The 12,730-nt window shown below is 41.4% G+C and overlaps 1 protein-coding gene across 1 annotated transcript; it reads left to right on the top strand.

Moving 5' to 3' along the window:
- The first annotated feature begins 11,500 nt into the window (after nucleotides 1-11,500).
- Nucleotides 11,501-12,443, top strand: LOC307095954 (transmembrane protein 254-like). Its single transcript, XM_079765594.1, has one exon. It carries the CDS (start codon nucleotides 11,542-11,544, stop codon nucleotides 11,914-11,916), a length of 375 nt encoding a protein of 124 aa, XP_079621720.1. The 5' UTR covers nucleotides 11,501-11,541; the 3' UTR covers nucleotides 11,917-12,443.
- Nucleotides 12,444-12,730: the final 287 nt, after the last annotated feature.

Here is a 12,730-nt window from a genome sequence, read left to right as displayed (position 1 = left end):
CTGAGCCCTTGGTTGAATTCGTGTGCACCCAGTGGTGGCTCACATAGGTACCCCGGGGCTGATTGCCAGGGTGGTGCACTCAGATAAGCCCTTGCTTTGAAGCTGTATGACTGAGGTGTCTGTGTTCAGGCAGCCAGGAGTGGGGGAAGTCCGAGTTTCTACTGCTGGGAGCCTCATGCCTTTGGTTGGGTTCACGTGCTCCCAGTGGCAGTGGGCTCATGCACTCAGAGGTGCCCTGGCACTGAATCCATGCAACCCAGGTGTCTGTGGGCAGGTATTCAGGAAGGGGAAATTCAGAATTTCTACTGAAGGAGCAGTGAGCCCTTGTTTGGATAAGAGTGTGCCCAGTGGCGGCTCACAAAGGCACCCAAGAGCTGCCTTTGCAGCCTTGGGCTCAGGAGGCCTGCATGCTGGAAAAGTGCAACTATGATGTCCAGAGGTGGGCAGCTGTGAAGTGGGAAAACTCAGTTTTTGCTGCTGAGCCCTTGGTTGAATTTGTGTGTGCCCAGTGGTGGCTCACAGAGGTACCCCGGGGATGATTGTCTGGGCGGTGCACTCAGATAGGCCCTTGTGCTGAAGCTGCGTGACTGAGGTGTCTCTGGGTAGGCATCCAGGAATGGAGGAAGTCAGAATTTCTACTGCCGGGGGCCTTGTACCCTTAGGTTGGGTTAGCGCGCGCCCCGTGGAGGCACGCACTCAGAGGGGCCCTGGAGCTGAATCAGCCCGACCCAGGTGTCTGTGGGCAGGTATCCAGGAAGGGGGAATTCAGAATTTCTACTGCAGGGGTAATGAGCCCTTGTTTGGATAGGAGCTTGACCAGCAGCAGCACCCAAAAGCAGCCTGTGGGGTGGTGAGCACAGGAGGCCTGTGTGCTTGAAAAGCACAACTGAGGCACTGGAAAAGCGCACTGAGGCACTGGGTGCATGGCCTCTGGGGAGGAGGGAATTAACACTTACTGCTGAAGGAGCATGCACCTTTGGAGGGGGAGATCCTAGCATCTGCAGGTCTGTGGGTAGAGCAGCAGGATTTTGGCTGGAGTGGGTGCAGGATCACAGGCAGTGTCCAAAGTCTGTCTGGGTGGTGTAGAAAAGTTTCTAGAAGAGGCGCTCTTCTTATGTCTTCTTTCAAAAAGTATCTATTTAGGTGTGATGTCGATTTTTTAAATGGGTTGTTTTATCTTCCTTTTGTTAAATTGTATGAGTTCCCTGTAAATGTTAGAGACTAAACTCTTATTGATGATAACATTGGCAAACATATTCTCCCATGCAGTGGCCTTTCTTGTTGTTTTGTTGATGGTTTCTTTTGCTGTGCAAAAGATTTTTATTTTGATATAGTCCCATTAGTTTATTTTCTCTTTAGTTTCCATTGCCCTAGGAGCTGTATTGGTGAAGAAATTGCTTCAGCATATGTCTCAGATTTTGCTGCCTGTGGATTCCTCTAAGATTTTTATGGTTTCCCATCTTATGTTTAAGTCCTTTATCAGTTTGAGTTTATTTTTGTGTATGGTGTAATTTGGTAGTCTAGTTTCATTTTTTTGCATGTATCTGTCCAATTTAGCCAACACCATTTATTGAAGAGACTGTCTTGACTCCATTGTATGCTCTTGCCTCCTTTGTCAAATATTAATTGAGCATAGTGGTTTGGGTCAATTTCTGGGTTCTCTATTCTATTCTATTGACCTATATGTTTGTTTTTTTGCCAGTACCAGACAGTTTTGAGAACAGTGGCTTTGCAATACACCTTGATATATGGTATTGAGACCCCACCTACTTAGTTCTTCTTTCTCAGGATTGCTGCAGCTATTCGGGGTCTTTTTTTATTCCAGATGAATTTTTGAAGAGTTCAGTCTAGGTCTGTGAAATATGCCGTTGGTATTTTAATGGGGAGTGCATTGAATTTATAGATAGCTTTGGGTAATATGGGCATTTTAATGATGTTGAGTCTACCAATCCATGAACATGGTATTTTCTTCCATCTATTTATGTCTTCCTCTATCTCTGTTTTCAGTGTCCTGTAGTTTTCCAAGTACAGGTCTTTTACCTCCTTAGTTAAGTTTATTCCTAGTTATCTTAATTTTTTTGGTGTGATGGTAAATGGGATTGCTTTTTTAGTTTCTCTTTCTGTAAATTCACTATTGGTGTATAGAAATGCCATAGATATTTTGGTGTTAATTTTGTATCCTGCTGCATTGCCAAATTCATTTATTAAGTCTAATCATTTGTTGATGGAGTCTTTAGGGTTTTCTATGTACAGTATGATGTCATCTGTGAATAAGGACAGCTTTACTTCTTCTTTTCCAATTTGGATACCTTTTATTTCTTCTTTTTGTCTAATCGCAATGGCTAGTACTTCCAGTACTATGTGGAACAGGAGTGGTGAGAGTGGGCATCCCTGTCTTATTCCTGTTCTTAGGGGAAATGTTTTTAGTTTTTGCTCATTGAGTATGATGTTGGCTGTGGGTTTGTCATATATGACTTTTATTATGTTGAAGTATGATTCTTCTATTCCCACTTTGCTGAGGGTTTTTATGAAGAAAGGGTGTTGGATTTTGTCAAATGATTTTTCTGTATCAATTGATATGACTATGTGATTTTTATCTCTCAATTTGTTTATGTGATGTATCACGTTTATTGATTTGCTGATATTGTACCATCCTTGTATCTACTTCTATTCGTCCCTCCCTCTTTTTTCCCCTTCCTTCCTTCTCCCTTCCTCCCTCTCTTTCTCCCTCCCTCTCTCCCTTCCTTCCTCCCTCCCTCCCTTCCTTCCTTCCTTCCTTCCTTCCTTCCTTCCTTCCTTCCTTCCTTCCTTCCTTCCTTCCTTTTCATCCCTTCCATTCTATCTTAATATTTACTTATTGAACTACCAGAACAATACACACTTATTTAGAAAGTGCATATGATACAGTAAGGTATAAAGTAAAACTGGAATCTTTGTGATCTTTCCCAAAACTCACTTTCCATAGGTAAACAATGTTAGCAGTTTTGTGTGTATTATGTGTTCTATCTATCATCTATCATTATAAGTACAGGTATTTATACACATATACAAACATTTAATGTGCTTTCCTTCAAAGAATTTATCATAGGCAATGTTTTATATCAGTAGCATATTGAAAATTTTCACTCTTATAAAAATCTACATAATATTCCAATTTATAGAAGCATTATAAATCAATCTCCATATTGGTGAACGTTGAAGGTCTTTATGCTTTTTATCTATTTTAAGAAATGTTGGAACATAATCCCTAGCTATGGTTGCATTTTCAATATCTGTTATAATACTAATTGTATAATTTAAATGAAATTATATGCATCAAAATATTTGAAAACAGTGAATAAAGCAAATCCAATGGATGCTTATAAGTAAAAACTATTAAGCCTAATATATTAAGTACCATTGTTTCATAAATAAGATTTTGTTTAAAAATAAAAATATTAGCCCTGGCCGGCTTGGCTCAGTGGATAGAGCGTCAACCTGCAGACTGAAGGGTTCCTGGTTCAATTACAGCCAAGGGCACATGCCCAGGTTGTGGGCTCGATCCCCAGTGGGGACTGTGCAGGAGGCAGCCGATAAGTGATTCTCTCTCATCATTGATGTTTCTATCTCTCTCTCCCTCTCCCTTCCTCTCTGAAATCAATAAAGAAATATATTTTTAAAAATAAAATTATTAAAGAATAAAAGTAAACTATTAAATTGAGTAGGACTATTGAAACAGGTATTACTGAGCAGAAAATTACCCAATTACAAAGGCAAAACTGCACAATGAAAAATTTCAACTATACAGGTTGTTCAAATTTCATAGAAGCAATAAACATTGTGCAGTTGGCTGATAAAAGCTAGAAGAAATAATTACAACAATGGAAGGAGAACCAAGATGGTGGCATAAGTAAATTCCTGCACTCAACACCTCCCACAACCATGTCAAAATTACAACTAAAATACAGAACAACCATCATCCAGAACTGCCTGAAAGCTGGTGGAATGGAAGTTCTACAACTAGAGAAGTAAATAAGAAAGCACATTGAGGTTAGTAGGATGGGTGAAGGCACAGAATGGGCGGGTCCAACATGGAGGGGTGTCTTTTTTTTTTAATCGGGAGGGAGACGTCTTTGTGGAGGCTGCCTGTGAGGAGCAAGGGTCCTAGCCCCACACCAGAGCCCCAGACCAGGGTCCCATAGCTAGGAAGTGAAGTCTCCATAACTATGGGCTGTAAAAACAAGCAGGGTTTCTGGCAGAGTGACATGAAAACTATTGGAGACTCAGATGTTCCTTTTAAAACCAGTAGGGATTCTTGCAGAGTGACATGAAAGCTACTGGAGACTCAGATGTTCCTTTTGAACTTACTAAGACTCAATTCCTCTGAGCTCCCGCATTGGGTGGCTCTGGGTGACCCAGACACATATGAAGAGGAACTGGATTAAAAAAAAAAAAAAAAAAAAGAGGAACTGGATTATATGGCATCCAGGCAAGAACTTGGGGACAGCTTTCTTCCAGGTGAGGGTGCTTGCAGGGGTCATTGTTCCTGGTCTGGGGCCTCCCTTGTTGCAGGGCTGTCTGGCAGCCATATCTGAGTTTCCATCAGCATGGTCCACACTGTTTGTTCCACTCTGGTAATTCTCTGAGACCCCTGCCCCACTGAACTTGATGCCCCACCCAAGCTGTTTGCAGCAGCTTTTCCGCCTATCCATGCTCAGGCTTCAGAGTTTTCTAAAATCTCTCAAACAAGCTGCAGCTGGTGTCAGTGTGCCCCAAACCTACCAATAAAAGGTCTAAGACCTGGCACTAGCATCAGCCTGCCTTGCTTCACAGCTGGGCCTCTCCTGGGCACCTCCAAGCCCAATACAAATAGCATCCATCTGCAGATCCCTCTGTAGATCCTGCTGGGTGGCCCCAAGCAGTAGTTGACTTTGCACCTCCTTGGAGGCCCTAGAGCCAGTGAACCCAGTGTACAGCTGCAGACCATAACAGATTACAACTCTAAATCCATAAGCAAAACACTCAAGGGGCAGACTCAGTAAGCACCAAAGCCCCACTGAAGCAAGTCCTGCTCCATAGGAGTGTTTCCTGCACAGCAGCAATACCACTGTAGTTGAAGTTGGTCTTCACAGCCAATTGGCTTGGAGGTCAATTCTTCACAGAGATGCCAATAGGAATCAATACTTAACTACAAAATTGCTCACAGCCCACACAGGAGACACCTAGAGTGCCCAGCTCAGGAGACTGGGGAAGCTGAGCCACTGGGCCCTACAGGACACCTACTACACAAGGCCACTCTAGCAATCCCAGGAGACATAGAAGCTCTACTTAGTACATGGAAACAAACACAGGGAAGCAGCCAAAATGTGAAGACAAAGAAACATGTCAAAAGTGAAAGAAATGGAAGCAAGCAAACTACTGAATACAGAGTTTAAAACCATGGTTATAAGGTTACTTAAGGATCTTTATGAGACTTTCAAGGTTCTTAGTGGGAATGTCAAAGACATGAAAAAGGACCAGTCAGAAATTAAACATACACTAACTGAATAAAGAATAATTTATAGGGATTTCACAGTAGAGTACAGGATTCTGAGAATCAAATCAATGATTTGGATTATGAGGAGGCAAAAAGAAAAAAAGAATTGGAAAATATGAACATAGTGTAAGGAGCCCCTGGGACAACTTCAAGTGTACCAACATTTGCATTATGAGGATATCAGAAGGAGAAGAGAAGGAGCAAGATATTGAAAATCTATTTGAAGAAATAATCATAGAAAATTTCCCCTACCTGGTGAAAGAAATAGACTTACAAGTCTAGGGAGCACAGAGAGACCCAAACAAGAGGAACACAAAGAGGCCCACAGCAAGACACATCATAATTAAAATGCTAAGGGTTAAAGACAAAGAGAGAATCTTAAAAGCAGCAAGAGAAAAGCAGTTAGTTACCTACAAGAGAGCACCCATATGACTGTCAGCTATTTTCTCAACAGAAACTTTGCAGGCCAGAAGGGAATGGCAAGAAATATCCAAAGTGATGAATAGCAAGGCAAGAAAAAACTAAAGGAGATCATCACCACCAAACAAGTATTATATGAAATGTTGAAGGGTATTCTTTAAGAAGAGGAAGAAGAAGAAGAAGAAGAAGAAGAAGAAGAAGAAGAAGAAGAAGAAGAAGAAGAAGAAGAAGAAGAAGAAGGCGGAGGAGGAGGAGGAGGAGAAGAAGAAGAAAGATAAAAAATATGAACAATAAAATGGCAATAAATACATATCTATCAAATCAAAATAAACGAACAATAAATCTAATGAACAAAACAAATTGGTGAATAAAATTGAATCAGAGGCATGGAAACATGGAACAGACTGACAAATCTCAGAGGGAAGGGGAGAGATGGGGTGGGAAGAGATTCACCAAAGATTTAACTATGAACACAGAAAGTAGGGTGGTGAAGGCCTGGTGCGGGGTCAGGAACTAAGAGGAGGGAGGCAATGGGGTAGTCCTCACTGCTCCAGGTAGGATTGGGAAAGAGTGGTGGAGATGGTCTGATAGCCTGAGAGTTTCTAAGGTAATTGAGAGCTTTGGTAAGTATTTGGGAGAGGAATGGAACCTTCACTAGGGATATAGTAGTAGCCCAACTAGATTTATGATCTGTTGCTTCAGACTGACCTGGGCCCTTGACTTTACAGGGACACCAGGTAAAGTTTTGACTCTGACTTTTAATGAGTGTGGACAGACACTAAAAGGCTTGGCAGCCTGAATAAAATTAGCCCACATACCTTTTTTTTGTATCTTTAATATAGAAGCTAAAACAATTGTGTAATATATATGTATTTAAAATCCTATCTAATAAAAAAGTAATATGCAAATCATCACTCCGCTACACTCACAAGCCACGCCCACCAGCCAATCAGAGTGAGTATGCAAATTAAACCAAAACCATGGCGGCAGCCCCGCCCCCAGCCTCTCCAGGCCTGTGGGAGTTGGAGAAGTCAGGCGTCAGCGCCTGAGGCTGGCTGCAGCCACGGAGATCAAGAAGCCGCCTGCCCAGTGATCCCAGGCTACAGCCAGCTGGAGAAGCCACCCACCCCATGTCCACCTGCCCCATGTCCTGGGGGAGATGGAGAAACCGGGCCCCAGTACCTGAGGCTGGCTGCAGCCCAGAAGATGAAGAAGCCACCTGCTCTATGATCCCAGGCCACAGCCAGACGGAGAAGTCGCTCCCACTGCATCCGATGGAAGATGGAGAAGCCACCCGCCTGCGGTCCAGGCACCAGCACCTGCAGCTGGCTACAGCCTGGTAGATGGAGAAGCCGCCCACCCCGCAGTCCCGGGCACCAGCACCTGTGGCTGGCTGTGGCCTGGGAGACAGAGAAGCCGCCCAGCCTGCGATCCTGGGCACCAGCACTTGCAACTGTAGCACAGGTGAAGCCACCTGCCCACAATCCCCTGAGGCTGCAGCCAGCCTGGGCGCCTATGGCTGACCAGAGGGAGGGAAGCCCGGATCCCAGGTGCCTGTGGTTAGCTGGAGGAGGGAATCCTGGGTACCAGGTGCGGGCCGAGGCAGAGGTGATTAGGAGCAATCAAGCCAACAGGGGAGCAGTTAGGGACAATCAGGCTGGTAGGCAGAAGCAGTTAGGGGCAATCAGGCAGGCAGGCGAGTGGTTAGGAGCCAGCAGTTCTGAATTGTGAGAGGGATGTCCAACTGCTGGTTATCCCACGAGGGGTCCCAGATTGGAGAGGGTGCAGGCCAGGCTGAGGGACACCCTCCCTGCTGCCCCCCATGCATGAATTTCGTGCACCGGGCCTCTAGTATTAATATAAGATGTGAGAGGAATTTTGGAGAAATAAATATGAAAATGCTAGCATTCTGATTACAAATTATTAAAAAAATAAAAAAGAATCCAAATCTGAGATCCCAGTAGATATGTAGATGAAGGAACATACTATTTACCAAGAGAAGAAATACAAATAATAAAGGACATGATTAATAACATCAATAAAGGTAACAATATAAAAATAACAAAAATCATTAAAATAACCACTATCCTCTGAAATAAAAAAATAAAAATATATATCCCAACTTTGCTATGCACATTATTTATCAGCATTATGTTATATATATATATATATATATATATATATATATATATATATATAGACCTTTTATATTACATAGCCAATGGCAAAACATAAACTTATATTTCAAACTTAGTATTGGTACTTAAATTCAAATTTCTGTATTACAGTCAAGTTGCCTTAATGAGCTTTATATCTAAGGACTATAGCTTCAATTAATTTAAGGATGAGTCTGACAAACAGATAAAGAAAATGACATTATGAAGTAACATTTACTTCAGGAGGTACGGAGTCCACAAAGGAAATTGTCTTAGGGATACCTTACTAAGGCATATTTCAAGATTGTTAATTGCTTGTCTCATATCTAACCCTGGTTACAACACAGTGACATACTGGTAGAGATTCAATTTTTTTTATCTTACTCCAATCTTAAAGAAAGTATTTAATTTGTATCTCACAGGCCCAATTATTAGAGATGTGGCCAAAGATAGAGGGAAGAAATTTAATATTTTTTAAAGAACCTACTCTGTTTTGGACTAAATACTTTTTTAACAAAGAAAAATATCTCTCTCTTTTTTGACTCTCCATGAATCTTTGTTGCCTGATAATTCTGCATGAATTCCTATAATAACCTTAAATTGGTCTCTCTACTTCTAAATTCATGTCTCCCACACTCCTACCTTCACTCTTCCCAACCATCCATTGTACTAGTACCAGATTCATCTTTTCAAAACACCATTTTTATTTGCAAGGAGTATTCTCAAAGCTTTCTAGTATCACCATTCTTCTCCATAATCAAGTTGAATTCTTAGCCTTACTTTCAAGTATCTGGTACTTTGACATCAATATTATCTTTATTTGATTGTACTCCCTCTAAGCCCCTCCCCAACCCACCCCCCCCTATGAACTTTTCAGCCATTGGATTTCTTATTATGGCTATTGAATGTTATAAAGAAATCTGAAAACTTCTAACTTAGGATAATAATGAACTCTATCTTTTAAAATAGGTTACTTGCTGGATCAAACAAAATATAGTATTCATTTATTATTTGGTAATAACATTGACATTTCATGTTTTATGCTTTAAAGAAAAACCAGCTCCCTTCTCCTTTCTAGTCCCATGGCCTTAATACCATCTTAATGCCAAGAAACTTCAACTTTATATCTGCAGCCTTTCCTCTGAGTTCCATACTCATATTTTCACTGTCTACTTAGCATCCCCACCTGATCTAATAGGAATCTCAAACTGAAGATAACCAAAATAAAACCTTAATTTCTTTTTGAAGAATCCATTACCTGCTTCAGTCTCCTCCACCACAAATACTACCTTTCTTCCTTACAATTGCTCAGGAAAGCAACTTTTAAAATCTTTATTGCTGAGAGTATTACAGATATCCGCCCCCATATTTTTCTTTCATAGTCCACATATAATCTATCAGCAAGCCCTGTCAGTAATTTATTTAAAATTATCTTGAATTAATTTACTTCTCTCTCCAACTCTATTGTTCTTGTCCAAGTCACTATTATTTCTCTTCTGGACTACCACAAAAATCTACTAACTAGTCTCCTCATGTGTTATAGACTAAATTGTGTCATTACCCTTAAGTCCAAATGTTGCAATGTTAACACTTAGTACCTCACAATGAGACTATATCTGAAGTTAGAGTCTTTGAAGAGTTGACTAAGTTAAAATGACATGATTAGGGTGAGTTCTAATCCAATATGACCAGTATCCTTATAAAAAGAGGAGATTAGGACAGACATATACAGAGGGAAGATCATGTGAAAATAGTTAAAAGGAAACCATCTAAAAACCAAGGAGAAAGGCCTCATAAGAAATCATCCCAAACTAATACCATGATTTTAGACTTTGACCCTCCGGAATTGTGAAAAAAGTAAATTTCTTTTGTTTAAACCATTCAGTCTGTGGTACTTTGTTATGACAGCCCTGGCAAACTAACACATTGTATATTGATTTTCTGTTACTACATATGAAATTACCAAAATTTAGCATCTTAAAACAGTACTCATTTATTAGGTCACAATTTTGTAGGCCATAAATCTGGTATGGCATGACAGAGTTCTCTGCTCAGAGTATCACAAAATTTCAGTTGGACTGAGTCCTAGTCTGGAGCCTCTGAGGAAAAATCCACTTCCAAGTTTATTCTTGTTGGCAGGATTCAGATCTTTGTGGTTTAAGACTGAGGTCTCCATTTCCTTGCTGGCTACCAGCCAAGGACTGCTTTCAGGTTCCAGATGCAGTCTGCATTTATTGCCAAGTGGCTCTTGCATCTTCAGGTCAGCAATGGAACACAAACCCTTCTCCATCAAATGTTTAGGTTTTTGTTTGTTTGTTTTTGTTTCCTTTTTTACTTTGAGGGTACATTTATTAAGGCTGGAAATTGTGAAACAAGGAAGGACTTAGCATAGAAAAAGCAATAGGAAAACCTGGGCTGGGCTGCTTTGGTTTTCTAAAAATGTTATAGGAAGAAATGAGTCAAGGTAGGCCTGCTTTAGTTTACTGTGAATTATGGAAAAGGAGGCCTTAGAGATGCCCATTGATCTTCTGGTTTCAAGTCTAATAGGGTCCCATAGAGTTTAGGAGGCGCTTGCCTATGGGGTCGAAGTGGAGGAAGGGAAAGGCATGCTCCCAGGAGGGAGAGCATTTGCTGGGATTTTTGTCTTGAGGGTTTTTATCTCTTTCAGGTGGGAATCTTAGGGGAGGGATCAGGGGAGGGTTTCAGCAGAATATTCATCAGTTTTCCAGGTGTGCTCTTTCAGGGTTGTGGTATTTACTGATTGCTCAGTGCCAGAGCAGGGGGTCATTAGTCATTGCAACTGGTAATATCTCTGGCTTTCAGACAAAACTCTGTTTTTTAAGGGCTCACCTGATTATATCAGATCTATGCAAATAATCTCTCTATTTTAAGGTGAGCTGATTTGGAACATTAGTATATCTGCAAAACATCACTTTGATTATATTTAGATTGAATAACTGATGGAAAGTATGTCTACCTCAGAGGCTAGCAATCTTGGAGAGCCATATTAGAATTCTGCCTCTGTTCAGCACATGATTCCCCTAAGAGACTTTAAAAATATGTTTTATTGTTGCCTGTATAAGATAAAATGGTTGCTGTGTGTTTAGTCCATATTACCTAAAATTGGATTCCTAGCCCCCTTTTTAAAAACAAAACAAAACAAAAAGAGACAAATGTGAAACATTGTGGTATAATGAAAATATCCAATGATTTAGAGTCATGATAACTGGACTTTGTCTTATGAATTGGGTGATCTTGGTAAAGTAGCAACCTCCCTGTTGAGAGATGTAGAATTGATAGATTAAGAGACAGACAGAAACAAATTAAAAAGAGACAAACAGAAAGAATTTTAAGAAACAAGGGGAGCCCGGCCCCGCCCCACCCCCGCCTCCGAGCGAGCGAGCGAGCGAGCGAGCGGTGCCCAGCGCACTCCCGGGATGTGCTGCAGCGATGGGGAAGGCGGCAGGCGATGAGGCTTACTTCCAGAGGGGCAGTCTGTTCTGGTTCACGGTCATCACCCTCTCCTTTGGCTATTACACGTGGGTTGTCTTCTGGCCTCAGAGTGTTCCTTATCAGAGCCTCGGGCCCCTGGGCCCCTTCACTCAGTACTTGGTGGACCATCATCACGCCCTTCTGCGTAATGGGTACTGGCTTGCCTGGCTGATTCACGTGGGAGAGTCCTTGTATGCCATGGTATTGTGCAAGTCGAAAGGCATCACGAATGGTCGGGCTCAGCTGCTCTGGTTCCTGCAGACGTTCCTCTTTGGGATAGCCTCCCTCTCCATCCTGATTGCTTATAGACCAAAACACCAAAAGCAAACTTAAAGGAGATCTCCAAGCCTTTCCCTGCACTGACATCCAGCCTCACTTTATCTGGGGGTGGTGTGTTTACTCCACCTTTCTGTTTTCTGGAAAGTTACGACCCTCTAGTTATTCATTATTTCATATTCTCTAGTTGGGTTTGAGTAGATAACAGGAAAAGGTTTAACTTTCCATTCTGCAGACTAACCTATTGAGCAGAGTCCTTCTAACTACCTTCTCGAAGGCCTAGGCTGTGTTGGTGCTCTCTCCCCGCCATCTGGTGTAAGCCACGTACTAAATTTGCTGGTTGGTATACCTGTGCTCCCACCTTTTGACTAAAACACCTTACCCATACCACCTCCATCTTAGCTGATAAGGGGTTGCTTTTTGGTAAGGTAAAATATTTTAGAGTTAATAGATGGAAATCCAACTCAGATTTTGTAAAAGCATAGTCCTCTCCAAGGGAAATAATGACAGTAGCATTAATGGTACCAGGAACAATATGGTGCATTATTGAATGAAATGGATTAACGAATAAAATGCTGTGAATTGTCTCTCCATTCAAAAAAAAAAAAAAAAAAGAAAAAGAAACAAGGGGATACAAAAGCTATAGTTACAAACCATTCCTTTTATGACCCCCAAATACACACACACACACACACACACGTGCACACACACACACACACAGAGTGAAATACAGTGTATGTACAGAGACAAAAAGAATAAAAGAGTGATAGGAAATCAGGAATGAATATTTCTGTCTTGCGTTCTTTGGAAATATAACGTTTAAGATATCTTACTGAATTAGTTTGTAACATGGCCATTTAAAAGGTTATTA

This window comes from Cnephaeus nilssonii, assembly GCF_951640355.1.
Source record: "Cnephaeus nilssonii genome assembly, chromosome: X".
Classification (NCBI taxonomy): Eukaryota; Metazoa; Chordata; class Mammalia; order Chiroptera; family Vespertilionidae; genus Cnephaeus; species Cnephaeus nilssonii.
Note: the sequence above shows the minus strand (reverse complement) of the source record. Positions and strands in the feature narration are given on the sequence as shown.